This window comes from Phyllobates terribilis, unplaced genomic scaffold (genome assembly GCF_046119375.1).
Source record: "Phyllobates terribilis strain yellow unplaced genomic scaffold, ASM4611937v1 Scaffold_9__5_contigs__length_417890890, whole genome shotgun sequence".
NCBI lineage: Eukaryota > Metazoa > Chordata > Amphibia > Anura > Dendrobatidae > Phyllobates > Phyllobates terribilis.
The window spans coordinates 219,305,840-219,333,546 of NW_027362769.1; the positions used below are offsets into that span (position 1 = coordinate 219,305,840).

General features: G+C 39.6%; 1 protein-coding gene across 3 annotated transcripts in view; it reads right to left on the reverse strand.

Annotated features, from left to right (window-relative positions):
* MYH11 (myosin heavy chain 11) overlaps window positions 1-25,086 on the reverse strand; it is a 119,113-nt gene extending 94,027 nt beyond the window's left edge. For all 3 annotated transcript variants that reach the window (XM_073647676.1, XM_073647675.1, XM_073647678.1), the window contains exons 1-3: window positions 24,935-25,086; window positions 21,365-21,720; window positions 10,122-10,278 (exon numbers count right to left, since the gene is read on the reverse strand). In XM_073647676.1, the coding sequence (XP_073503777.1) occupies window positions 10,122-10,278; window positions 21,365-21,703 (496 nt within the window). In that variant the 5' untranslated portion in view covers window positions 21,704-21,720; window positions 24,935-25,086. The remainder of the gene's footprint in view (window positions 1-10,121; window positions 10,279-21,364; window positions 21,721-24,934) is intronic.
* Window positions 25,087-27,707: the final 2,621 nt, after the last annotated feature.

The window sequence follows — 27,707 nt, forward strand, 5'->3', positions numbered from 1 at the left end:
TCCTTCTCTTCATTGACATCAGTCAACAAGCCATCTTATACATTGGATGGTTGGCCAGTCCCCCCCCCCCCCCCCGAAATCGATTCAGCTAATCTTTATCCAATGAGTATGGGGCATGAAAGGGGATATTCACTAGTCGGACATCCCCTTCTCGGTTACCATATTCCCCCTTGTAAAATAAAAACAGTTTGTACTCACCTCCGAAGCTGGCGACGTTCCTGCGATGTCAGTGCTCGGTTTCTTGGGGCTTGCATGACATTATGACATGTGAGCACTGTTGCTGTTAATGGGTCACTTCACTCTTACTTCCATTTAAAGAGTGTCTTGTCCCATGCACCAGTCCTTGATCAGTGCAGTTTTGTGCAACTCCCCACAATACTGCCAGATCATGAAAAATCGAAAAAAGTCCAAGGCATCGGATGTTGTCCTCCAAGGACTCTCTTTAATGGTTACTGCATATAGAAGGTAAAAAGTACATGCAACGTTTCAGCCACATGAGGCCTTTTTCAAACCAAATGTAGTAAGAGGTGTATATAAGACTGTCACTTCCTTCGGACAAAACTGACATCTGGAAGTCCTGACTGCTTCCAGATGTTAGTTTTGTCCGAAGGACACGAGAGTGCAATGGCCCATTGGATGCAGGAGCCACGTGACATAAAAATACTACACGTGGCCCAGGATGCCAGGTGCAGACATCACTGCAACAGCGACCAGCACCGGAGGAGAGTACAGGCATTTTTTATCTTACATGGGGGGATATAGTATTAGAGAAGGGCTTGTCTGAGTTGTGGACAACTTCTTTAAGGGCATCAGAATGTCTCGTAATCGGATTTCCTGACATGGCGTGCTCTTCCTGCAGAAATTATCAGATTTGGCGGAAACTTGTGTACAATAATTCAGGTCTATTATTAGATTTCGAGGATCTTGTATAAATATTTCAGACCCATTGGAACAACAGTCATTCAGAGAAAAGCTTTACTATGGTGCGGTGGTGCAGATGTTTCTAATTGTATATAGATGGTTCACGTAATTCCAGCTCTTAGATAAAGAACCATTGCATTGTTGCCAGCTGTGTCTGCCTGAGGGCATTACCAGATTTGGAAGAAATCTACTCCTTAAGTCTTTTCTCTTGATTTCTCAGCTGTAAAGTAACTGATCAGGATGCTCCAGGATGGAGACACTTCAGTATAAGGGCTCGTGCAGGTGACTGTATTTTCTGTCGGACTAATGTTATTCTATGGGGTCGCGCACATGTCCGATTTTTTCCCTGGACCGAGTCTGTCCAAGGAAAAATTTGCAGCATGCACGATTTGCATCCATAAATAAGATCACACTTGACCATGCAAGTTCATGAGACCGTCAATAAAATCAGATGACAGCCAAGTGCAGTCCGATTTTCACAGACTGACAGAATGGAGAAGATGGAGAATTTATTTTTCCCTATCTTCTCCACATCAAAGAGATTCTCTCAGATAAGAGAACATACGGTCGTGTGACCCAAGGCTTAGACACTTTAGCCTAATAAAAGGAGGCACCATATTATGTCCCATTGACACAGTGTCGGACTGCAGTGCCAAGGGCCCACCAGTAAGCAACTCCAGGGCCCCACTTTTCAGCTACATGCAAATGTGACATTATCCTCAATCACAAATTTATATAACAATGACCTGGGTAGAATATTAAAAGAATAAGATGCCGCCTTTGTCTGTACATAGTGATTCCAGTATATTGTGCCAAGTACTGCTCATATAAGAGGGTGGTGGCCCACCGGAGGCTTCCCCTGTTCTCCTTTGGGCCAGTCCAAGTCTGCATTGACAGCACAGTTTACATATAGAACTATTACATCTTTTTTCCTTATAATTTCAATGAAAAAATAAAAACGCACATACGCTTTAAACAAGGAGTAAAACTCACATGGTTTTGCCTTGAAACAGCTCAAGAGACCTTACGAAAGATATTTCCTCAACTACAATTTCTGCAAAACTTCTTGTTAAGGAATATGGACCTCAATAAGCATGAGAAAGAGGCTTGCCCTTATGGAAATGTTCAGCAGGATTAGTGAACGTCATAAAACCCCTTACTGTATATATGAAAGAATATTAGAAAGTCGATTCAAGAGCTTTATTCTTTTTTTTTGGTCAAAGATCTCCTTTGTGATCTCTAATATTCCTATATTTGCCAGTGGAGGAACATATTAAATGTGCTGCATATAATGAACTACTTTCTGTTTCCGTACTATCAGCTTAAACAGAGAGTTCCTTCTGGTCCTTGTCTATCTTATCTCTTTCTAACACAAGAACGAGCTGTAAAAGTGGTTTGTTAACAGGAAAACTCAACCGATCCTTCAGAAGTTACTCAGCAAACAGACAGCACATATATATATATATATATATATATATATATATATATATATAAAGAATATCAAGAGGCAGCACTCCAAAAATATTATAGAAAAATGGACTTTAATGAGCCCAAAGGCAACATTTCGGTTCACAGAACCTTTCTCAAGCCAGCACATATATATATATATATATAGTCGGGATAATAATAGAGGAAGGCGCAAGGAAAATCCAGTCAATAAAACATTATAGCCATATCTATCCAGCTCCTGAGCCACAAAAACCAAATGAAGCCCACTTATTGTTTATGACTACTACACTAACTTTTATGTTGGCTTTTACAATTGAAACAGAATAATAATAAATATTATAATAATAATTATTATGAATCCACAATGAATGCATACAATAATAAACATTACATTAGGTGAATGGGAACAGTGGTGGCACACTATTATTTTCTAGCCAACCCTGACTTTCTATAATAAATTATTAGACTGATCTAATATAAATAATTCCAACAAATTGAAATTTGCTCTATGTATCCTAACATATTTAGGGCTTAAAGCACCACTCCAGCCTTTTTTTTGGTGCTACTAATCTAAGTTCCCCTCCCTTAATATTACATTTACCACCCGCTGTTTACAGCTCTTCCCCGCGCCCCTGTTGCACCGCTAACTTGTGACCGCAACCTCTGATTGGCTGAAAGTCAGAGGTAACAGTTAGACTATGTTCCCACACGTTGGGTTTTTCTGAGTTTTTTGCTGCAGATTTTTATGCAAATTTTCATCTGCGTTTTGCAGTACCAGCAAAGTCTATGAGGAACCAGAATTCTCTGTTCTACATCTTGTGTTTTTTTTTTGCTGCGTATTTTGCGCCTTGGTTGTGTTCTTGGAGAATAGAGGTCACTTCTTTCAGCGTATTTTCAGCGTTTTTGCATTTTGCACCCATAGGAAATAATGGGTGATTTAAAAAACGCTGAAAAAATGCACCAAAAAAACGCAGGTACATTTTTTCAGTTTTTTTTTCAGCATTTTTGATGGCAGAATAGAATGGGGTTCTTTTTTTCACAGAACTTTATGTACATGCATAAAGAGAGACAGAAGGACAGTGGAAAAAAACGCTGAAAAAAACACATAAAAAACGCAGCAAAAAATGCAGATTTGACGCAGCTGATTTCCTGCCAGAGATCAGATTTGCTGCAGATTTCTGAAAAAAACACAACGTGTGGGAACATAGCCTAACAGTCGCAAGCTCTCAGTGTAAGTCTATGAGAGCCAGAATAAGGATCTCATAGATTTGCATTGAAAAGTGACCTCCAGCTTGCTCCAGCAAGAAGACGGCGGATGGTAAGTATAAGGCCATGTTCACACATTTAGTATCTGGTCAGTATTTTACATCAGTATTTGTAAGCCAAAACCAGGAGTGGGTGATAAATACAGAAGTTGTGACGTGTTTCTATTATACTTTTCCTCTGATTGTTCCTCTCCTGGTTTTGACTTACAAATACTGATGTAAAATACTGACCCAATACTGAACATGGCCTTAGTCTAAGTGTAGGGGCATTACATTAGTAGCACCACTCCAGAGCTGCAATAAAAAAAATGTGGGAGTGGTGCTTTAAAGAGTAACTAAACTTTCTTTTTTTTAATAATTTTTTACAACATGGAAAGTTATAAAACTTTATAAATCACTTTTTAGGGGATTTGTCCTAATTCCTGCAAAAAAAAAAAAAAATTACAAGTAAGAGGGTTCTAAACCCCATATTTTTCCCCAGTTTATTTGCCTGTCTTCAGTTGCAGAACATACTGATTTAGAGTACAGATGATGGCAGTGAGGGGTCCTCCTCTGAGCGATGTGCTTATCAGAACAATCTCCAGCAGCTGCTTATCCCCAGAGTTAATAAGACGCTGGTGCTGACCTTGTCTGACCCAAAATGAGTTTTTATTTATAATAAGAAATTATTATAATTTCTAATATACTCTCTATATCAGTTTCACTTGGTTCCCAAGATCTCTGCTTTTTGTCAGTCAATAGTAGGTTCCAATGTTAATTTCCAGTGGATGTAAATCTATTCTGATCCATGTGATGATCACAAGTGTGCACAGCTCCTTACAAGACACAACTCTGATAACTGCACTGTAAGGCTATGTTCACACGTTGCGTTTTTGGTGCAGTTTTTTTCTGCAGCAAAACCTGCTCTCTTGGCAAGCAAGTTTCTGCCTCCAAAAAGCAGGTTTTCCTTGGTTTTTCCTGCATTTTTGGAGCGTTTTTGCAACTGTACATTGTCCCTTGCGCTTGTTGATAAAGTTTAGCGCCCAAAAAAATGAATTCAGCAGGTTTTGGCACTGAAAACGTAGAAAAACCTGATACCTGCGTTTTTTCCACTACCAATGGGTGAAAAACTCTGAAAAAAACGCTGAAAGGAGTGGCATGCTGCATTTTGCAAAAATCAAGCAAAAGCTCTAAATAATGAGTACAAAAAAACCAAGGTGCGTGCATTTCTGAAATCTCATAGACTTTGTTGGTACTGTAAAAAGCAGGTGCAAATTTGCATTAAAAACTGCATAAAAAAAAACGCACCAAAAACGCAACGTGTGAACATAGCCTTTTACAAGAGGTGTGAGGTGTATCTGTGTGTATCTAAGGAATATATTATAACTTTTTATCATACATAAAAACTGCTGTCAATGCAGTTATACATCGAAAAATAAATCAGAATAAATTGAGTGGAAGATCTTAGGAACTAAAATAAAAAAAAAAAAAAGACAGTGGTTTAGTTCTTGGGTTAATCATCAATCAGCCCACAACTATCTGTTACAACTTCACATCCTCCTGCACCCAGGCTCGGACTGGCCCACAGGAGAGCAGGAGAATCCTCCGGTGGGCCTCCACACTCTTATATGAACACAATATACATGAATCACTATGTACAGACAAAGGCAGCATTTTATTCATTTAATCTACCCAGTTCATTGTTATATAAATTTGTGATTGAAGATAATGTCACATTTGTATATAGCTTAAAAGTGGGGCCCTGGAGTTGTTATGTTGTTATTGGTGGACCCTTGGCACCCCAGTCCGACACTGCGTGCACCTGTAATATGGCCACATTTAGCACCACTCATGCATGTGAAAATATATATGTTGAGGGAACATCATTCAGTTCTCATCATAGACATTGAATTTAATCTCCAAAATTGGTACGAACCACCAAGGCAAATATATCATCTAATGGCAGAGTAATCCATACGCTTATTCTATAGGTCAAAGCTTCTAGATAATATTCCTAACCCTAAAACAATTAATAAAGTCCAGAATTGTAAACAAGCTCCTCACATTGTGATTTATCTCATGGGTCTAACGTGACCACGGTTTATATGAACATCCCCCCAATAAAGCGAAGAATGCAATCTTCACATCGCCACTCTGCAAAAATGCTCCCAAGGATTTATTAGGTCTGTGTAACGTTTGCTCCAACCACCAAAAAAGGCAATAGAGCTGTACATCCACCGCCGGCTTCCTGCTGCTTGTCTTTTTTTATTTGGAAGGACATAGTTTTCTTGATGTCTCTACAGCTCTGTGTGACACTGGGAACAAGTCACAGATGCGACATGGATGGATACCTTACCATATATATCTAGCATATGCAACTGCTCATTGTTTAAAGGGGTTGTCCTCAAAGTACATTTCTGGCAAGACGTGCAGTCTGGCAAATACTAACGGTGTGTAATACACACACCGTTAGGATCTGTCTCTGCTTGTCATTTACAGTAGTCTGCAAGTATGGGGTCATGTGCCCCCTAAGGTCTTTAATCAGCACATGACCACAAGTATGAAAAATTGCATACTTTCTGAAACCAGAATGCAGAACTGAATCCTAGCGGTGTGTACCCCTTTAAAAAGTAAGATAAAAACAAAATGAGCAAATACCCTGCAGTAAATAAATAAATAGCAATAGTGCATGAAAATAACATAGGATACTTGGTTATCATAATTTTAATTAAAAAAAAACGCAAAAGCCACCCCATCATGTCACGGTGACCCTATTCGAGACACATGTTAAGATTTTAATACTGGAGGTTAGGACCGTCCCAAACAGGGTCACCGTGACATGGTAGGATGGCTTTTACATTTTTTTTTAATCAAAATTATGATAATTAAGTACCCTATATTATTTTCATGCACTATTGCTATTTATTTATTTGCTGCAGGGTATTTGCTCATTTTGTTTTTATTTTAGGTTTTGTCTGTTTAGTGGCCAGAAAGAACATGCTCCTAGATGCTGCTTGCATACCAACTTATATTCCAGTTCATTGCTTTTGGTTTTTGTTTCAGGTTTTTGCGCTTTGTGTGGCCTCCCTTTTCATTGAGCTGGACATTTGATTTATATAGCTCCCCATGGCTGGGTGTCCATTAGTCAGTGTCTCGGTCCTTCTGAGCCCTTATTCACATTTACGTCATTAGACACATGGTAAGGCTTTAATACTAGAGGTTAGGACTATCCCGAATAAGGTCACCTTGATGTGGTGGGATGCCTTTCACGTTTTTTTTTTAATCAAAATTATGTTAACCAAGTACCCTCTATTATTTTCATGCACTATTGCTATTTATTTATTTACAGTAGGGTATTTGCTTACTATGTTTTGATCTTAGGTTTTGTCTGTTTAGTGGCCAGTGTGAACGTGCCCCTACAAGCTGCATGCATGCCAACTTATATTCCAGTTCATTGCTTTTCTTTTTGTTCCCTTTAAAAGGTATTTGCACTTTTACAAGAGTTTTGACGTATTCTAGAGACACGTCAGAAGTTCTTTTGCCAGATGTTCTGATTGGTCAGGTTCTGACATTTCAAAAGCAAAGGCACGTTCTCTCCTTCCTATAGAGGATGATGGGCTCATGGTCTATCTTTTGAGCCAGTCTTCAGTCTTTGAGGAGAGCAGGTGTCTGCTGAATGCTTTTGCCCTTCCATTTTAATGATCAGTGAGGGTCTCAGTACCCGGACGCTCTCTGATCAAAATTTCTAACATGTCTCTATGACATGTCAAAATGTTTGTGAAAGTGTAGTCACTCTTTAATTTCAACACTTTGGAATTAGCCGATGATTTAATATACGGTAGATGCAGACAGAGTCAAAAGCTAGACTTTCCCTATTTCTCATCACAAAGACTTCCAAAAATTCAGATATAAGACAAAAAAATCCAAGTTTGGGCTTTCCAAATATTGCTGATTGCTGTCAGGTGGAGTATGTCACCGAACCCAATCTAACAGTTTTGATGCTTGCCGAACATATGAGATAGGTGTTGGCCAAACGCTGGTATGGCTGAGCCACTGACCTGAGCTCTGCGCCCCCTTTGCAGCAAGTAGATACCATAGTTTAATTGAAAGTATATGGCCTAAAATTGATAAGTATGGACATGTATGAGGACAAAGAGCTAACTAAAGGTCTCCGTCACATTGTCAGCCATACCCACCAACTTCAGCAGGACTTGGTGATCATCTGATGTCTATGATGGACTCCTGACTCTCTCCTGACAGATGGTGTCTTGAACTCAAACTCCTATATTTCTTTCTTTGTTCTCCTACCAAAAGTCCACTACCAGACAAGTTGGGCAGCAATTAACTCAGCTCTCCCCATAGAAAGATTAACTATGCCAAGCATATACAGTTATATGAAAAAGTTTGGGCACCCCTATTAATCTTAAGCTTAATGTTTTATAAAAATTGGTGTTTTTGCAACAGCTATTTCAGTTTGATATATGTAATAACTGTTGGACACAGTAATGTTTCTGCCTTGAAATGAGGTTTATTGTACTAACAGAAAATGTGCAATCTGCATTCCAACAAAATTTGACAGGTGCATAAGTATTGGCACCCTTATCATTTTCTTGTTTTAAATACTCCTACCTACTTTTTACTGACTTACTAAAGCACTTTTTTTGGTTTTGTAACCTCATTGAGCTTTGAACTTCATAGCCAGGTGTATGCAATCATGAGAAAAGCTACTTAAAGTGGCCACTTGCAAGTTGTTCTCCTGTTTGAATCTCCTCTGAAGAGTGGCATCATGGGCTCCTCAAAACAACTGTCAAATGATCTGAAACCAAAGATTATTCAACATAGTTGTTCAGGGGAAGGATACAAAAAGCTGTCTCAGAGATTTAACCAGTCAGTTTCCACTGTGAGGAACATAGTAAGGAAATGGAAGAACACAGGGACAATTCTTGTTAAGGCCAGAAGTGGCAGGCCAAGAAAAACATCAGAAAGGCAGAGAAGAAGAATGGTGAGATCAGTCAAGGACAATCCTCAGACCACCTCCAGAGAGCTGCAGCATCAACTTGCTGCAGATGGTGTCACTGTGCATCGGTCAACTATACAACGCACTTTGCACAAGGAGAAGCTGTATGGGAGAGTGATGCGAAAGAAGCCGTTTCTGCAAGCACGCCACAAACAGAGTCGGCTGAGGTATGCAAAAGCACATTTGGAGAAGCCAATTTCTTTTTGGAAGAAGGTCCTGTGGACTGATGAAACCAAGATTGAGTTGTTTGGTCATACAAAAAGGCGTTATGCATGGCGGCAAAAAAACACAGCATTCCAAGAAAAACACTTGCTACCCACAGTAAAATTTGGTGGAGGGTCCATCATGCTTTGGGGCTGTGTGGCCAATGTCGGCACCGGGAATCTTGTTAAAGTTGAGGGACGCATGGATTCCACTCAGTATCAGCAGATTCTTGACAATATTGTTCAAGAATCAGTGATAAAGTTGAAGTTATGCAGGGGTTGGATCTTTCAGCAAGACAATGATCCAAAACACCGCTCCAAATCTACTCAGGCATTCATGCAGAGGAACAATTACAATGTTCTGGAATGGCCATCCCAGTCCCCAGACCTGAATATCATTGAACATCTGTGGGATCATTTGAAGAGGGCTGTCCATGCTCGGCGACCATCAAACTTAACTGAACTGGAATTGTTTTGTAAAGAGGAATGGTCAAAAATACCTTCATCCAGGATCCAGGAACTCATTAAACGCTACAGGAAGCGACTAGAGGCTGTTATTTTTGCAAAAGGAGGATCTACTAAATATTAATGTCACTTTTCTGGTGTGCAGATTGCACATTTTCTGTTAGTACAATAAACCTCATTTCAAGGCAGAAACATTACTGTGTCCAACAGTTATTACATATATCAAACTGAAATAGCTGTTGCAAAAACACCAATTTTTATAAAACATTAAGCTTAAGATTAATAGGGGTGCCCAAACTTTTTCATATAACTGTATGTGTATGGGAAAGTTGGGAGAGATCCAAGGTCTAAGGTCAGACATAGCATTGGTCCAAGAGGTAAGGGGGCCCGCTGTCATCTCCAAAGCTGGTGGAATTTTGTATTATGATGTGCTATTGGGCTGCAAAGGTCCCATATACTGTTCTTGCACAGGTGCCCTCTTCTGTCTGTATTTGCCAGTGTCTGAGCCGCATGGGCATCGTAACACGTCTAACATATGATTACAACATTACATTCCAGCTCTTTCCCAACCAAAACTTATGCTCAGTTCACACAGAGATTTTTGCCATTCCAGAGGTTTGGGTATTTTTAATAGCAAGAATTGTGTAATCTTCAACGCTAAACTTGGCATCAAAATAACCAGAATTCTCATCAACGTCATCATAGGCCAAATTTGTTGAAAGCGTATTTGAAAAGGCTCAATTATGAAACCATGGCGCTAATATAAAAAAAATATATATAGAATAAACTTTGCCCTTTGGACTTGACAACAGGTAATCTTACCTTGTAACATACTCCTGTAGGCGTTGTCAGCTATTGCGTAGATATGAGGGGGCATTTCATGTCTTTTCTTGCCTTTGTACATGTCAATGATCTTCTCCGAATAAATTGGTAGGGATTTGTAAGGGTTGACCACGACGCAAAAGAGACCGGAATATGTCTGAAATACAAAGACGAGGCATATTCATATAACAGGAATATTACCCCCTATACTGCCCCCTTCTGTGATTGCATAAACCTGTACATATATGAAAGCAATCATGGATACATATACATGTATGAGACCATTAGCAGGGTCAGATGAACCCAACGTAAGTCATAAGTGGTTTCCGACAGTATGTAAATTTCATGTCAAATGATTAAGGTCATCATTATAAATCATAGCAACGATTTAATGCAGATATATGACATGATTAGTTGTGTTATTTGTGCGTGAAATATTAATATATTAGTTATTTCATCTTCTGGCACCTGAAGAAAAAAGGCTTGACATACGGGTACCGAGATCCCTTTTGGCATGGCCATAAAAGGAGAACAAAGTCCGTCTTGTTTAAAGCGCTGGTATGTATGGTTTGCTTGGTATTTAGAAACAGAAAGAACATAAATGGGAATATGTTTGTTGCAGAGGAACAGTTCGACAATATATGACGCAGATACTTTTTGCTGTTTCCATTATCCTATGTAGCAAGGTTAAGTGCATTCCACCGGTGTTGGGTTGCATTTCTCATTGTGCTATGGATCTCAGCACCAAACCACAATTTTACGCATTCCTATTTTTTTTTCTGTACAAGTGCATTAAGCCAAAATCTCTAAAATCCTAATTGTGACATGACGTTACATCTCCAGACTCAGACTGGTCATTTATAGAATTGCTACCCCCATCATATAGCAAAGGGTCAACCTAGACCCCAGTGCAACCTCTTTCCCCCAACAGAGAACCAATAATGTCCAATACCAGGATGGTGCAGTATGGAATAGACAGTGCATCTACATGTAGTGTGGGGAAATCTTACCAGGCAAATGATTTATTGAAATATTTTGTGTTTTTTGTTCTTCATAGCAGAATTAAAAGTGGTTATCTGGTTTAGAAATCCCATTAAAAAAATCTAAATTAATAGAGGGGATTTCTCTTTGAGGACTCTTATCTTATTCTCCAGGGGGACTCAGCACATTAATGCATTGCATAGACAAAACCGTGAATTTAATTGGGAAGAGTGTAATACTGTCATTTACCTGCGGGAGTGCTGCATGGAAATTGGAAACATGCTGCCAAATTCCCCCAGAGATTTCAGTTTTATCTTTTGGGATTACAGCAGATGTGACCAACTACTATTGGGAAAACCATCTAATAAAAATTTAATGAACAAGCAAGAAATCCCAAGATTGAAATAATTTTACCATAAACATGACTATTAGGGTCAATATGATATTTAATTTGATGGTAGCATTGACACATATAGATACCTACTCATAAACCCTAAGCAGATCTCGAGACTTCGTATCCAGGTGGAAAAAAACAGGAACAGATAAGTCGAGGTCCATCCTCTCCAATCTTTGTTTTGCCCATTGTCTAGCATTGGGGCACTAGCTGCAAGTTGCAGTTGGAGAGACCTGCCCTGAAATATCTTAGGTCTGTGGTGTTTGGGGGTGGCCTCTATGGGCAGACATATTAGTGAAGATGGCAGGATGTCAGAGACATTTCTGTCCCCAAACCAAATGGGAACTATTAGAAAAGAGGAGGATTGGAACGTAGTGGTCAGAAGTTCTCATTAATGTTTGAGGGAAACTATATGTTGTCTGATTCTCACATCTGAACATCTGGGCAGAATTAGGTTGTGCATGGCAAGTTGTAAAGTTCTGGGACAGTGATGCCAGAGGCAAGGCTCATAAACCAGTAGTAGCACCTCTAAATGGCATAAGCCACATCTGTTTAAGGATGAGGGACTCAGCATAAAAAGTCTTATAGGAGGTCAGGTCATTCTTGGAACATAGTATGCAGTTGGAGGTGTAGTAGTGATTTCGATAGAGATAAAATGGCCGCAAGGCACCAGAATGACCCAGGGAGAGTTAAGCTTTTGTCTAGCTGCTGAAGGAGAGAACATGGTAGAAACAGCAGGAAGTGGAAGAAGAGGTGGAAAACAGTGATTAGTAATAGGGAGGTAGGAGGAGGACAAGGTAGTGGTAGATCATTCCTTACCGAAGAGAGCCCAGAGACCAACCCATCCCACCCTATTCATTATAATATTTTAGATTGTGTAAAGTAGGTCAGTATGTACAAGCTTCTTGGCAGGGTGAACATAAATATGGGAGCACTAGCTGTATGGAGAACGTGTTGGACCTTGCTAGTCGCGAATGTCAAACAGAGGCCCAGGCGGCTGCCTGGGTGTGTGAGGAGGGCAGATTAGAGTCATGGAAGGTACAGTAGGTATGACAGCATCACTTGCTTGTTCAAGGTCTGGGTGGGCACGTTTCGTGGTTAAGGATGGGAGTATATAAAGAGGACCTGCCAGAAGGTCAAAAGAGGCCAGATTTTGTTCTTTTGCTCCCCTCAGTTTTCTGGGATTTTTTTAATCTGTGATACAGTTCCAAAGATATGGGACCTTTTATTTACTCCTATTTTTTATGGTCTTTACAGGAGGGTGTGACTCACAGGATCCTCTGGGGTGTGTCATTAGGCTGCTCTGCATAATTAGCCTGTGAACAAAGTCCCCTTAGTAAAAAGTATAAATATTATCACTAAATAAAAAAGCCCATATCTCTGGAACTGTATGGAGGATTTTAAAAAAAGAAAACAACAGTATACTTGGGAGAAACAAGAGTAAAATAAAAACCTGACACTTTTGACCTGGTGACAGGTCCTCTTTAATGTGTTGATGTTAAATTAATAGTGGTACTTGCCACAAATTTTGTTAATACTAGATGATTCTTTTGTAGAACGCACCATTATGGGGTATAATGAACCATCTTTTCTAAACATCTTTATGCACATACTCTCACATACATAGGTTTTGTCTTGCTTTACAACAATGGCCATCTTTGTTCCCTCTTATTTATTTTTAACAAACAATTTAGATAGAAAAGTTCTTATCTCCTCTATCAGGAAATACAAGTTGGGTCAGGGATCCGTATCATAGAAATAAGGGTGTTAACAGTCTTAACATAATAATACCAGCAGACACTGTACCATATAATACGTGCCTGTAACGATAAACTCATAGTATCATATAACCATCTATAGCCTAAAAGGTGATCTGGAACAATGTACAAAACATGCTTTCAATAGGTAATGGAAACCCAACCAGTCTCTCTTAAAAAGGAGTCTGTCACTCCCAAAATGCCAATAAAACTACATAAACATTTTTGTAGGGGACGTAGCCCATACAAAAATCATACCAGGCATATACAGTTTAACTTAATATTTTCTGAAAATCAACATTTATGTAATATGCAAATGAGGGCGCTTCTGTGCCCCCTCGGCAAGCCTATGCCTTGGTGCACCGTTATGCCCTCCTATTTGCATATTGGAGCCAGTCCTTTGTCCTGTTGATAGGAGCAAACGCTGTCTAAAATAAGTTTACACATCTGCGATTGTGCACTGACCCAGGAAGAGTGCAGGGTGCGCTCCAAGTGTCAGGGCGGGTGCGCACACAATGTGGATGTGGGCACCCTCTAAGGACTGGTTCCTGTCCGTTTGTGGCTCAACGAACCTAAAAAGTATAATAAGCAAGTAGCTTCAGTGAGGTGGAAGGGTTTTGTGCCATCTGTTCACTTCAACACCAACTCCTCCTCAAGTGGAGGCCAGAGACAGGCGGGACCAGGTGTCAGAGCACACCAACTGCCTGCGCGCCCACACTGACACCGCTATGATATTCCAGTGTCAGTGCACAGATGCAGACACTCAAAGTGATTTCAGACAACATTTGCTCTTGACAATGGAGAGCTGTCAATAAAAATAAGGGACTGGCTTTAATATGCAAATAGGAGGGCGTAATGGTCACCAATGCGGAGGTCACTCCAAGGGTGCACCAATGCGGAGGTCACTCCAAGGGTATACCAATGCAGAGGTCACTCCAAGGGTATACCAATGCAGAGGTCACTCCAAGGGTATACCAATGCAGAGGTCACTCCAAGGGTATACCAATGCAGAGGTCACTCCAAGGGTATACCAATGCAGAGGTCACTCCAAGGGTGCACCAATGCAGAGGTCACTCCAAGGGTACACCAATGCAGAGGTCACTCCAAGGGTACACCAATGCAGAGGTCACTCCAAGGGTACACCAATGCAGAGGTCACTCCAAGGGTGCACCAATGCGGAGGTCACTCCAAGGGTGCACCAATGCGGAGGTCACTCCAAGGGTGCACCAATGCGGAGGTCACGCCAAGGGGGCACCAAAGCAGAGGTCACTCCAAGGGGGCACCAAAGCAGAGGTCACTCCAAGGGGGCACCAAAGCACCCTCATTTGCATCTTAAAAAATAATAATGATTTCTGCAAATATTAAGATAAACTGTATACACCTGGTATAATTTTTTTTATAGAAGCTATGTCTCTTATATAAATGTTTGTGTAAATGAATTGGCATTTTGGGGGACAGACTCCCTTTAAGTGTAATATTGTATAAAACTTGCAACTATATATTGTGATTTAGATATGTATACACTTATCTGTATGTGTGTTAAATAAAAGTTAAATTAGGGGGAAAAACTTAGTCCCACCGCTGATTAATTACTTGGCCTATGGTCATAATTGTAAAGTGCTGCGAATTATGTTGGAGCTATATAAATAACAATTATTATTATAAGTGTCAGTAGATTTGTAGGTATTTCCACATTACAGATTATACATATATGTGAGACGTATCTACATGTATTCTTCAATCTTTGATTTTTAAGGTTGAACAACTAAATGTTCTTATGTGAGATTTTATCTGTATAGATGTAACATATAAATAATATATATATATATATATATATATATATATGTATATATATATATATATATATATATATATATATGTAGTGCTCAATGTAATTCTACGTATTCTGCGAAAACCCTTCCTACTTCTTGTACTGACGATCAAAGAAAAGAAAACTCATTTCATGGCCAGTTAAGCTTGTCTGTAGTGTGGGAAGATATTTATTGGATTTCATTTGCCTTTTGGACATAATATTGCACTTGATGAAGTGTCGAGCATGTCAGTATATGCACTTAAAGCCTAATTCACAGACAAGTCTTCACCCAGGTGACTTGGCAGACTAGACGTGCCCCTTCTGGCAAAGGGAAATTCTGAACAGACAGTCCTCATTCCTCAACATGGGATTACAGCTCACGACATGTATTATATATAGATATATAGCCTCCAGATTCAGACATTCAATAGATGTCTGTATACAGAATGATAATTGTTACCGACATTAGATTACCTAATTAATCAAAAATTACCACTATTCCATTTAAAGCTCAACATTACTGTATTAAGAGCTTCACAATATGTAACAGGATGCCGCCCTTAATACTGGCTACTTCAGCTATTATCTGACTATGCCATTTCATACCATAGGCTGGACCTTTTCCAGATGATAGGTCGTCTAAAACCTCTTCCAATATGTTTTCCTGTGTGTATATCTACCAATCTTTCTACTACTTAGACCATAAGCGATTTCATCCATTGCGGTCTTAAACTAAATAATACTTAAAAAGTAACAGGCATTTTAATTTTTGTTTCATGAATCAATGGTACACGTGAAAATAAGCAACTTTGTAATATATCTTATCAGAGAAATCTGCTCCTTTCACCTCCTGTATTGATCTTTAACTCTCAATTCATTGGTAAAATCTATATTCAGTGAAGACAGACGTTCTCTTTACAGAGATAGGAGATGATGGTTGGTGCTTTTAAAATCCAATGGAGAAGAGAGGGAGGAGCTAGAGGCCGACCATAGAAGGATATGAGCACCTACTGTCATATCCTATCTAAGTAATGGGAAAGTCTGTATTCACTGAAGACAGATTTTTGAGAATGAATTTTGAGAATTTTGAGAATGAAAGATCAGTCAAAAAGGAGAAAGGAACAAATTTCTCCAATAAAATATTACAAAGCTTTGTATTTTCATATCTACTATTGAGTTATGGAAAAAAATAAATCAATGGCTATTCTTTAAGGCTGTATGAGAGTCAATGGTGCCAACTATAAACATATCATACAGATGGACTGGTGATTTGTAACTTTTTCAGTATCTCAGGTACTCTGTGGATTCAAACTCATAATCACCTGTTTACAAGAGAGGCGCAATAACCCAGTACGCCACAGGAACATCACAGGTGATGTTTCTGTGGCGTACTGGGTTATTGCATCTGTCTTGTAAACAGGAGAGCATGAGTTCCATTTCACAGAGTGCCTTTTTCTCAGTATCTCATCAGATTGGAAGATAATCATGTAGTAGAGTAGTATCTTGCATTGCAGTTTCATTTACTTTAAAGTGGATGAGATACAATACCAGTCATAGCCCATTGACAAAAGTGGTGTTATTCCTAAGCAAAGAAACATTTAAATTCCCAGGGGAGCATTGCATGGACTATAAGTCTCCCTATGCTAACTTGGTGCTCTCTACAAGGAGAAACTTTACCCTCTGGACTTTCTAGTGAAAATTATACTCATATTCTTCTTTTTTCCAGAGAACATGGGCTAGCTCAATAAAAGTTAGTGATCTGCACAAGAAAAAACAGTACTCTCCTAGACCTCTGTCAAAGACCCTTTAGCAACCAGTTTCCCGCTCTGTACTGAGGAGAGGCAAGAACCCTGAAATAGCTGTCTGCAGATGGGTGTATTTTCCTTTTGGATAACACTCTTGTTTGGTTAAATATCATTAGTCATGTGGCAAGGCTCGGTGAATGGCCAAATGTTGGCTTATAGGGCAGCTACTTTCAAAAGGGTCACTAGAGAGACAGTTTTCTTCCTCCTGTAGGAGCTAATTTGCATACCTTTTCCTTTCTGAGTGTTTCCTAAATCTCCTTCCATCAGCTCGTGGTCTCCACTAGAAGAAACCCCCCTACATTTCTCGGGAAAAAAATCACCCTTCTTTCTACACCCAGATGCCCTATTAATCTATTCTAGAGGTGTAATTGACGATTCCCCATGTACTTTGCTTCACATGACCTTGGTTGGTGATATGGCGATTAATAACATCACCGACAAATATACTGTTTCTCCACCTCATCTGTTGGGGCAAGTTGCTGTTACAGGGCTGCTGTTTAGTAATTTTGATGAGAAACAACTGCAGGGACCATGCCAGACAAGAATTGTACTGTACCATTGATTAAACTGGTTGTCCGGGCTTAGATATTTGATGACCTATCTACATGATAAGTCATCTTCAGCAAATTGGTGTGGGTCCGATGACCGATGCCCCACCAATCAGCTGTTTGTTGCTCTGGTATCAGCTTGTTGTAAAAACTTTGAAAGAAGTTGTTCCACAAACCACAGCTCCATTCATAGTGCAGCAGCCACTGCCGGCTACTGCAGTAAAGCTTCTACCCAAAATAGCGGGAGCCATCAATGGCCGATAGTGGCCATTACTCTTTGAAAGGAGGTGCACTCAGCAGCTCCGTTCAAAGTGTTTACACGCGGGTGCTGCCAGAGCAAATAACAGTTGATGGTTGGTTACGCTGGGTGTTGGACCCTCACCGATCTGCTATTAATGAGCTATCAGGTAGATAGGCCATCAATTACCTATGCCCGGACAACCCCTTTAAAGATTTACCAAAGGTCCTAAATTACATTCCATGCTTTCCTTACATGGTAGTACCATACAAATACAACTAGAAATCCGGTCTCAGTGTTCTCCCAATTTTTGGACTCCAAAGGGGGGTTAATTAATAATTGTTATCAGCATTATGTGTAAAATACATTCCTGAAATAGTGCCTGTTTGGAAACATGAAGGTTAGTAATAAAGAAACGGTTGTGTTGTCTTACAAAATTTAGTTAATTTAGGATGATTCACCCTCCAAAATCATTATGTACATAGAAGCATGTATTCATGTATCTGGCCTCAAGTCTCACTTGATATCAATATAAAAGTCTAGACAATGCTACAGCTGAGCCATGGGGTCAAAGAATAGTTGTTTGGGCTTAATTAGTTTACAGGCCCCATGTAAGGACCGTCAAGTGTATGCAGTTCTCAACTCTCATGCCCCCATTTATTATGAGTGGGAAGGGGCCTTAACCTTGGTTCACCGGAATGGGAAGCAGCATGAAAATCACAGACGGGCTCTTTTCATTTACTTATGGTATGTAATACATTTCAAGACATTAGATAAACCATAATCTCGTCATCCAACATTAGAATTTGTGCATATGCTGTGAAAGAGAGCGTCAGGAAAAGTGGTTCACAGCGTGTATGTGCCACCAAGGTGGCTGGCTTTGGTAATGTAAATCCCGGGCAAGTCTTTACTAGTAACACTAGGTTACTGAGTAGTTTGTTTAAGTGGATTTTAGGTACGGGATTTAGGAGTGACTAAAAGAGCTTGGGTGGGAAAGGTCGCTCCCATATTCCAGTCCGGTTTTTACAAGTTGAATGATAGGCAGCTGAGACTGCTCAGATGGCGAGTTGTGTTGTAGCTGAATAGAGGTGTCTTTATTTCTGAAAGTGTTTAAAACTGCTTTCAACACAAAAATCATCAGATGTTTCAGCCCATCCCAGGCTTTTTTCAATATTCGAAAAAAGCTTGGGATGGGCTGAAACATCTGATGATTTTTATGTTGAAATCACAATAAACAGCTAATTATTCCACACGTGAGTACCAGGATCCTTTTTTGGTTTGATCTGCACTTGTACCACGAGCACCACAGAACCATACGGAGTGCCAACCAGTTTGTCTTTTCTCTTTAAAACTGCTTTAGCTGCCACTGCCTGCAATACCGAAATAGGTAAGACCGTCACATTTACTTTGTTTTATTGTGCTGAAGAAAGGACTGTTTATGTTATTCATTTGTGCTGAAGTAAGGCTGCTTTCATTTTGGAGCTGTAAAGTTTATGAAGGAAAATAAACTTTGTTTTGTTTTGACATTGAAACCCTGTGCCAATGCTTATCCAAGCGACTATCAGAGAATGAAACCCAAAAACTGCTATCAGCTATGCTTTCATGCCATATAACATGTCCATTGTGCCATGTGGACAAATCTAGACCTTGAACACAGGCAAAAGCTAGATGAACATAGCTAATAAACATGGTATGAGGATCAGATGTGTAATTTTGCTGGGAAATACATTGTTACACTTATTGGTAGGTACATGACTTCGGACGGCCCCTGCGGTCCCAAACTTCCCAGATCTCATCACTGCATGACTCCAGTGAGGAGGAGTTTTGCGGTGGTCGAGCATGTGCCCTGTTGCTACATTCACTGTCTATAGGTCTGGCAGAAATAGCTAAGCAAGGTTGAGGACAGCGGATGCGCTCACCTCTATGGACTATGCAAATACAGGCGCAACCCTGGTAACAGCATGTACAGTATGTATTAGACCAGTCAGCAGCTGCTCTTTTGCCCGGGTGGACGATGGATCAACATATGTGAATATCTGCAGATGTAAACAGTGAACGGAGAATGGATGTCAATGACCCTCACTTGCTTTCTATTAACAAATATGTGTGAGTCAGTGTAGAAATGTGAAAAAGACATAGAAGATGTGAAGATGTAGAAAAGATATTAAGATGTTCTTATGTACATGGGTGGCTTAATGGCTTGCACTCTTGAGCTACAGAACGAGGGGCCATGGGTTTAATTCAGGTCAGTGCAACATCTGCTGCAGAGAGTTTGTATGTTCTCCTATGTTCACTCCAAAAAACAATTATAAGTTAACTTGTACTTAAAGAGGTTGTTCACTACTTTTACATTGATGGCCTATCCTTAGGATAGGTCATCAATGTCTGATTGGCCAACGTCCGACACCCGGCACCTCCGACGATCAGCTGTTATCGGTGGTGGCAGCGGCCGTCGGCCAGAAGTAATTAGTTGCGTAGCTGGCCGTCTACTTGTAGTGGCCGAGGCAGGGTACTACAAGTGGACGGCCAGCACTGCAAGTAAGTACTTTCGGGCGACCGACACAGGAAACAGCTGATTGGCAGGGTGCGGGGTGTCGGACCCCGGCCAATCAGACATTGGTAGTAGACATTGATAGTAGTGGACCACCTCTTTAAATATCCCTAATGTGTTTTATCTCATTGGTTGCTCTTAGTTCTTATACAAAATGTAAAAATATACTAAATCTTATGTTGGGCTATAAAAGTCCAGAACTGACTTTGAGGCCCCACAGACATTAGACAGATGTCGGCCAAATGATGGTTCAGCCGATTGTTCGCCAAGCAGCTACCTCTCCTGACACCTCCGTACATAGGAGCACTTGGTCGGCTGAGCGCTCCTGTGTTCTCTATGAGACCTTTGCTACTAGACATCTAATTTATTCGAGAACAAAAGAATCGGCAGTCTAAATCAGACAGTCTGGATCCTTACCTACCCCAACATTATCTGTCTGGAAAGAGTTGGGAGGCCTCTATACACATTAGACTGTTGGTGGCGCACGCTGATATCGGAAGGAGCCGACGACTTTAGTCCAATATGAATCCTTTACAGATCAGGCAACTAGAAAAACAACTTTACCAATAATCACGTGTATAGAAGACATAAGAAAAGGATCGCTGATGTATTTTATGATCGAAAGCAAGCCACTTAAGGAAAACCCCTTCCTCAGGTTGATATGCCCCCTTTCCTTACTTGGCACTACACTCCATTGAGTCAGGTTGGCTCATTGATGATGACTCCCATTTGTAGTCAGACAGCTGAGCATGAACTCCATGATTGGCATACTTTTTTATAGAGCGCTTAAAGGGTTAGTGCCAGGTTTGGAAGTTATTCCCTTTCCATAGGATAGGGAACAACTTCACAATTGTTCCAGCCCCAGAATTGTTATGTTTGCTATTTTCCCTTTTACTATATGTGCCATTGACCAAATACCAAAATTCGTCTGATTTAAGGATGAGGGAATGTCGATTTTAAGGATGAAATATATATTAAAATATACTATAAAAAGTGAAAATGAGCAGTTCAGTGCCTGGGCTTTGGGTCAAAAGTAGGTATATCCCATCTTTTTCCCCTTTTTTTACCAAAATATATAGATCCCACAATTTACAACCATGAAGCTATTCTGCACATAACAAAAAAAAATCATCATATTATATCACCAATGACTTACATAGATAAGGCCGGAGAAATATCTTTCTCTTAAATTGTGCAGCACAGATGCTTCATTTAGGCAAGTCAGCTCTGCCATGTCCTCAACCTTGGAGAATTTGGGGGGGTTCATCTTTTGGATATCATCCTTGCCTACGGTTAATTTCTTTCCATTCTCCAATTCAACCATAACCTCTTCACCTTTTTCTTCCTTGATACTTGCAGCTTCAAATCCATGTTTCTCAGAAGGAATCCAAACCAACTTTTTGGCCGACCAATCTGCTTGGGCTGTGGGGCTGTTCATGAAGTTCTTGTCCAAAAATAGGAACTTCTCATCCTCAGTCAGTGGTTTTTGCGACATTTTGACTTAAAGGTCACCTAAAAAAAAATGAAAAGAGAAGCTTAATAATGATAAAAGGTGGTCAAAGCTAATGTGTAGATAATGTATATAAATCTATATATGCAGTATATTCAAACTAACATGGCAAATGTATAATATAAATAAATATATATTCTCTTTACCACACCAAATGGACTACAAGCAGAACTCAGACAAGAGAAGAGGAAGGGTATTTAGGCTTTACGGTTATGTCCGTTCTCATAAAATACCCCCAAACTTTCCATTTAATGGAGCTAAATCTGGATTTTTTTGAGTGTATTATTCTGGTGAGTGGTTAGGAAGGAAAAAAGACAGTTGAAGGAAGGATAAGAACTTGAGATTAAAAGTACAGGAGGTAATTAGCTGAATTGAAAGCCTGGTTCTAGTGATTAGGAAACAATTAGTCTACAGGACCAGGTGATGACAAACACAAGGGTATAGATTTGGTATGATGGACTATCTACATAAAGCTTCATAAAAGCTCCTGCCATGAGTTAGCCAATGCCACCTAAAGAATGAAGAAGTAAAAGCCCAATTACTGAAGAAGTAAAAGCCCAATTTCAAATGAAGTGAAAGCCCAATTAGTAGGGTGACTGTTATGTACTCTTAGTGGAACAGAAGTACTTATTATACTGGTGACAAGCAATTTTATTTGACTTTTTACATGGTATTAACCCAAGAACTATATCTGGTAATCAATGCTTAATATACTTTCTGAATATTGCTGGTTTCGGTAGCGTGAGGGCAGCAAAGGCTCATTACTGGTCATATCATGATGTCTATGATCCAGCTTTGGTTGATACAATGTAGGTGAATGATGTAGTTTCACCGTCTTTAGATCTAAACACGATAAATCAGAAGGGAAAAAAAGCATAGAGGAAAAGGCTTTCAATTATCTGGGTTTTTTAAAGATAGTTTGTCTTCTGCAGTTTTTCTTTAATCCATTTCCACTATTCAACTTTTTCCAGTAATTAGTGCAAGGAAGGAACTTACACTAGGAAAGCCCCTTTGAGTTACACTAAGTTCCCACCAAAGCACAGTTTATTCCATACTTTGACGTGACAATAAGAATGTTATCTGCAGGAGATCTGCAGAGGAGGAATGTAAAACATATTAGTATGTTGTCTGGCTCAAACACAAACAAAGATGAAAGACAAGTTACTAACACTGGTGATAACCAACAATGTGTCACTGGCCTTTATGGTGGATTCCAGATACAATTGATAAATCCTTGAAAAGACCAGATAGGATTTAGTTTATCTCTGACACCTCAAAAACAGACTGATACAGGTCAGTAGGCTTCCTAAGGTGCCCAAGTTGGATAGCCAACAGTTATCTTTTATGAGCTATCCCTTATGCATGCATGCTTGGACCAGCATGTATTTTCACTGGGGAGTGCGGAATAAGCTGCTGCCAGACACCTCTGGCAAGGGCCAGATATTTCAAGGATATGGCACTGGAATGGCACTTAAGGATATGGTACTCATGGATATGGCACTGGAATGGCACTCAAGGATATGGCACTGGAATTCAACATGTTTGATCCCTCTCTACCTTGACATCTGCTGGGGAAAAGTCAGGTTGCCCCATGAACATTAGATCATAAGCTCGGTGGATTCAGCCGACTTTTATCTAATGTGTATGGGGGCCTTTATCAATGAATAACTGAAATTTGTGAGTTTTATGAGAAACAGAATGTGATGCCGGTGATGATACATCTCTATACAGTGCTGCGGAATATGTTGGCCCTATACAAGCAACAGTAAAGAAAAAATGCTACGACAGTAGCACACAATTAAAGGGAACCTGTCAATAGGTTCATGCTACCTGAACCACAGGTATGTTTTACTCTAAAACGCTGCGGCATAACCAAGTAAACATACTTATAGGGTTAGACATGACTGGTCCGATGTGGTCCCTGGAAGACTTCTCCCTGGCCCACTCCAGTTGGTCTCTCCCAACACTCCCTGGCTGACTTTTCTAAGTAGGTCTACTCTGAAACGTTGCAGTGTTTTCAAAGAAATTGCAATTGTACAACCATGTTTTGATCTAGGCTCAGGAGACATGAATCTAATGAAAGGTTCCTTCAATATTTGGTGACCTAAAGTCGCAGAACGTTTTGACAAGACCTTCTCCTTCTTGTCTTAAGTTACAGATACTTTTCTTTATTCAATCTCTTTAGTCTAGCCTAATGTACAGTATATATACCCTATTTCCCTTGAAGGGTTAAAACAGAAATAAAAACTCAATGAAAATAAAAAGCTTCCCTGTGGAGCTAACGTAACATAAAAATGCAATTTAATATTAATTATTTGCTAGAATTGCTTACTTAGAATATTACATATGTGCAGATCAATAGGATATTAGAAGACATGGAGCTAACAGGCGTTTGGCAGCAGCGGTCCTTTGCATGGACCCATATAAGGTCATGTTACCCTGAAGACACGGTAATGATTCATAACAAATACCTTTTAGGGGGAAAAAAGTCAGTCCGAAAAAAGTAAAGTAAAACGTCAATTAGTAAAAGTAAGAGTCCAAACAATGCTTGTTATACAATCCTGTGATCCAGGCAACAGCATCCTCACATAGTGGATAATTCTATATTAAAAGCACGGATGCTCAATATAGCTATGGAAATGAAAGGGTTTATGAAGTTTGGAAAGACTAATAGATGGAAAAGAGACTTAGCTGTGGTTTCGATACATCTAAACAGTGATGTTATTTTCTGTATATGTTGTGATACTTTGTAACAAAAACATCTGTCCTTGACTATATGACATTATGTTTGTTTTGTACAAAAATCCTATAAAACCAGAATAAACGGAAAAAAAATATATTTGAAATAAAAAAAAGGAACATATTTTGCCATTATTTCTAAAATGAATACGAGATGTACCTGCTCTTAGTCATTTGCACTTTGACACCCATGACTGAAGCCCTCATTGTGCTGAAAATCTGACACTTTCACATGATGCACTGAACTTTTATGACTGCAAGGTTAACCTAACACAGACTATGATAACCCTATGACATATGACACATTCAACTTCTGCACAGGTACTGGGCTTGAAACATCGATGTATGTTAACTAATTCACTGCCACAGTCGCCCTCTTCTTATCCTTTCTGTATGTAGCTATATATTTGTACATTACACTATTTTGTAAATAGAATGATACTGAATCCTATAGTAAAAACAACAGTGCCTACTTACAGATATCCAATTACTTAAGCAGAGGCTGATTTGAAGACAGAGACTGGAACCTGTGCAGCTCACAGCTGGGACAGTCCAAATTCCCCTTCAGTTTGCAGTCCCTCTATATAGACTGAGCCATCTCCTCAGTGGGAGGGATGCAGCCTGGGGAGAGCTGGAGGGAGGGCTTGAGAGCTCATCCTCTGCTATTAGGTATGGGCTGGTCAGTGCACCTTAGTACAGTGTGGATGTGGATTTGACAGTAACCCCTCAGCTGCCAAAATAGGATTTTACCATTGGAATAGAATATACTACTAAAGTTCTATCATTGCAGAAGATATGGAAGGCGCACTTCATCACTGCAAACTTTTTGATCCAACTTTTTTACCCAATACTTTAAAAAAGTTCTGTAAACTTTACCCTGTAAAGAAACCTAAACCAGCGCAGGGCATGTATTGTTCTTTCTTCTCATAGCTTGTTACCAAGGGCTGATACATACACAGAAACTAATGTGTATAGTGTGTCCATAGAACACCTATATACAGTAAATGAATGTATTTAAAGAGCCCCCTTTCTGCTTCCTGACCCCAAACTTTGATATAATCTACATTAATGGGGAAAGTTAGATCCTATTTGAGCGTTATAACATTATTGAAATATTTACATTAACATGTAGCAAAGTTTTGTAAACAAACAAATACTTTTCAAATAGCACGGAATGTAAACATACAGCATTAACTAGTGGTATATACAGGGGCGGATACAGACAGAAGAGGGTCCCTGTGCAAGAACAGTATATGGGTCCTTCATACTGTGCCCCTTTATGCGTCTGTGACAGAAGCTGAAGGTAGGAGTGAGCCCCCTTACATCTTGGGCCCCTGTGCAACTGATATGTTCACCCCTGATTGTATCTCTCTATAACTTCTCTCCCGATATATTTTGCATTATTTGTAAGGAATAGGATAATTCCTGTCATCCACATCTGGCTTGGAGCTCAGGGACATCCTACTCCCTAGTGGGGAGTATATGATTCCCAGCCTCACTGGCTGTGTGGTTATAGCTGGGGGCTTCCCATGCATGTTCCTGAGAAAGGAAAAAAAAAAAACCTCTATGATGATATGACTCCATCTGCCCAAATAAGGAGACGGGAACTCTTTCTGCACCGTGTTCTTCTATGTTAGGGGCTGTCTGTTCTCAGGGTAGGAGAGAGGCTGCTGGATGACTTGAAGGAAAGAGAGGAGTCTTTTAAACATATAATGCCATAAATAAGGGCGAGCGCCTCCATTTAACCCGTTAATGCTGAACAGCCTTAAGAATTAGTTATACTGCGATGTGTAAACATGCAAATCCCCTGTTACCTTAAGCGCTTCTTCCAAGTCCGCCTATTGCGGCAATCTCTCGTTTCATACTTACAAGGGATTTTGTTTGTAACTTTGGCAGAACATAGTAGTTGTAAGATGTTACATTCGTTTTATTAAATAAGCAGCACTACTTGAAATGATTATATATCCTGTGTATATCCTCCTTATAGGAAAGAAGTCATTTCATTTATTTTTATTAAAAAGGTATAATCAAAGACCCCACCAGATGTTCTATTTGCTCCTGGTGGTAATAAGAAGTGACACAAATTAGTTCAATAAAATAGTTTTTCATTTGAAATATTTTTAAAAAATTATTATTATATTAAAAAAAAACAGAAAAAGGTGCAGGAAAAAAGGTACAGGAGCTATCATTCATAGAAAATGAAAGCGATAATAGTAAATACAACATCAATTATAGTTCTAAACTATGTTAAAAAAATGTATATTTATCTAGGTTTTCATTTGCACATTACCACCTTGGCTTAAACTACTAATGCACAATGTCCTTAGCAGGGCCGACCCGAACGTATAGGCGAACTAGGCGGCCGCCTAGGGCGCCGACCCTAAGGGGGCGCCAGAGAAAAAATAGAAAAAATTATAAAAAATCTTTTCAAAAGGCAAAAAGTTTTAGGGATGGAAAGAAAAAAGTGTACATACATTTTTTTACCATAAATTTAAAAGAAAAACCGTTGAGCTTCAATTTACGTATGGAAAGGAGGCGCTAAACTACGGACGTGAGTCGTTTGCATCGTCTGCTGACAGGTGTTTGATCCCGCGCGTTTATTTTGCTCCTAAGTTTTCAAATGTTGGCAAAGCAAACAACCAAAAATGCACACACTACACTAAGGGCGCGCCCGAGAGAAAAAAATACGTATACTTAAAAGGTAGGTGTACCTTATGGCCTATTTATATGTAGTTTGGACTTTAGGTACTAGGTACTAGTTGGCGATTATATTGATAGATGTCATCAGCAGTCGATGCGGCTAGTGGGAGGAGTCTGTTTTGACGCATTGGCGTAGACTGACTGGACTGCCAGTCAGGCCAGCTAAGGCAAGGGAGATAGTATCTACGTTTTTTGCATATCGGCGCACGCGATTATAATATTTTCGAGGTTTGTCTCTACTGTTTGCATGCTTTATCATGTGAGCCATTGCTGTTATTTTGTATATTGATTAGATTCATTGTTCCATGAGGTTTCATGAATGCAAATAGAAAATAGGAGGTTTTTAGTAAATTTTTGGCCTAGGTTCTAAAGTGTTAGGCGCTGCGAGGTAGGTATATTGTTTTGATTTTCAAAAATATTGGAAACATTGGAAATTGTTAAAGAAATTTGTGGTTTTTGTCTTAAAAGTAAAATCGTATTATATAATGTTCAGATAACTATTAGGCGCGTTAACTTTTAGGTAAATGCTGTGTGTTGTAACGAGTCATGG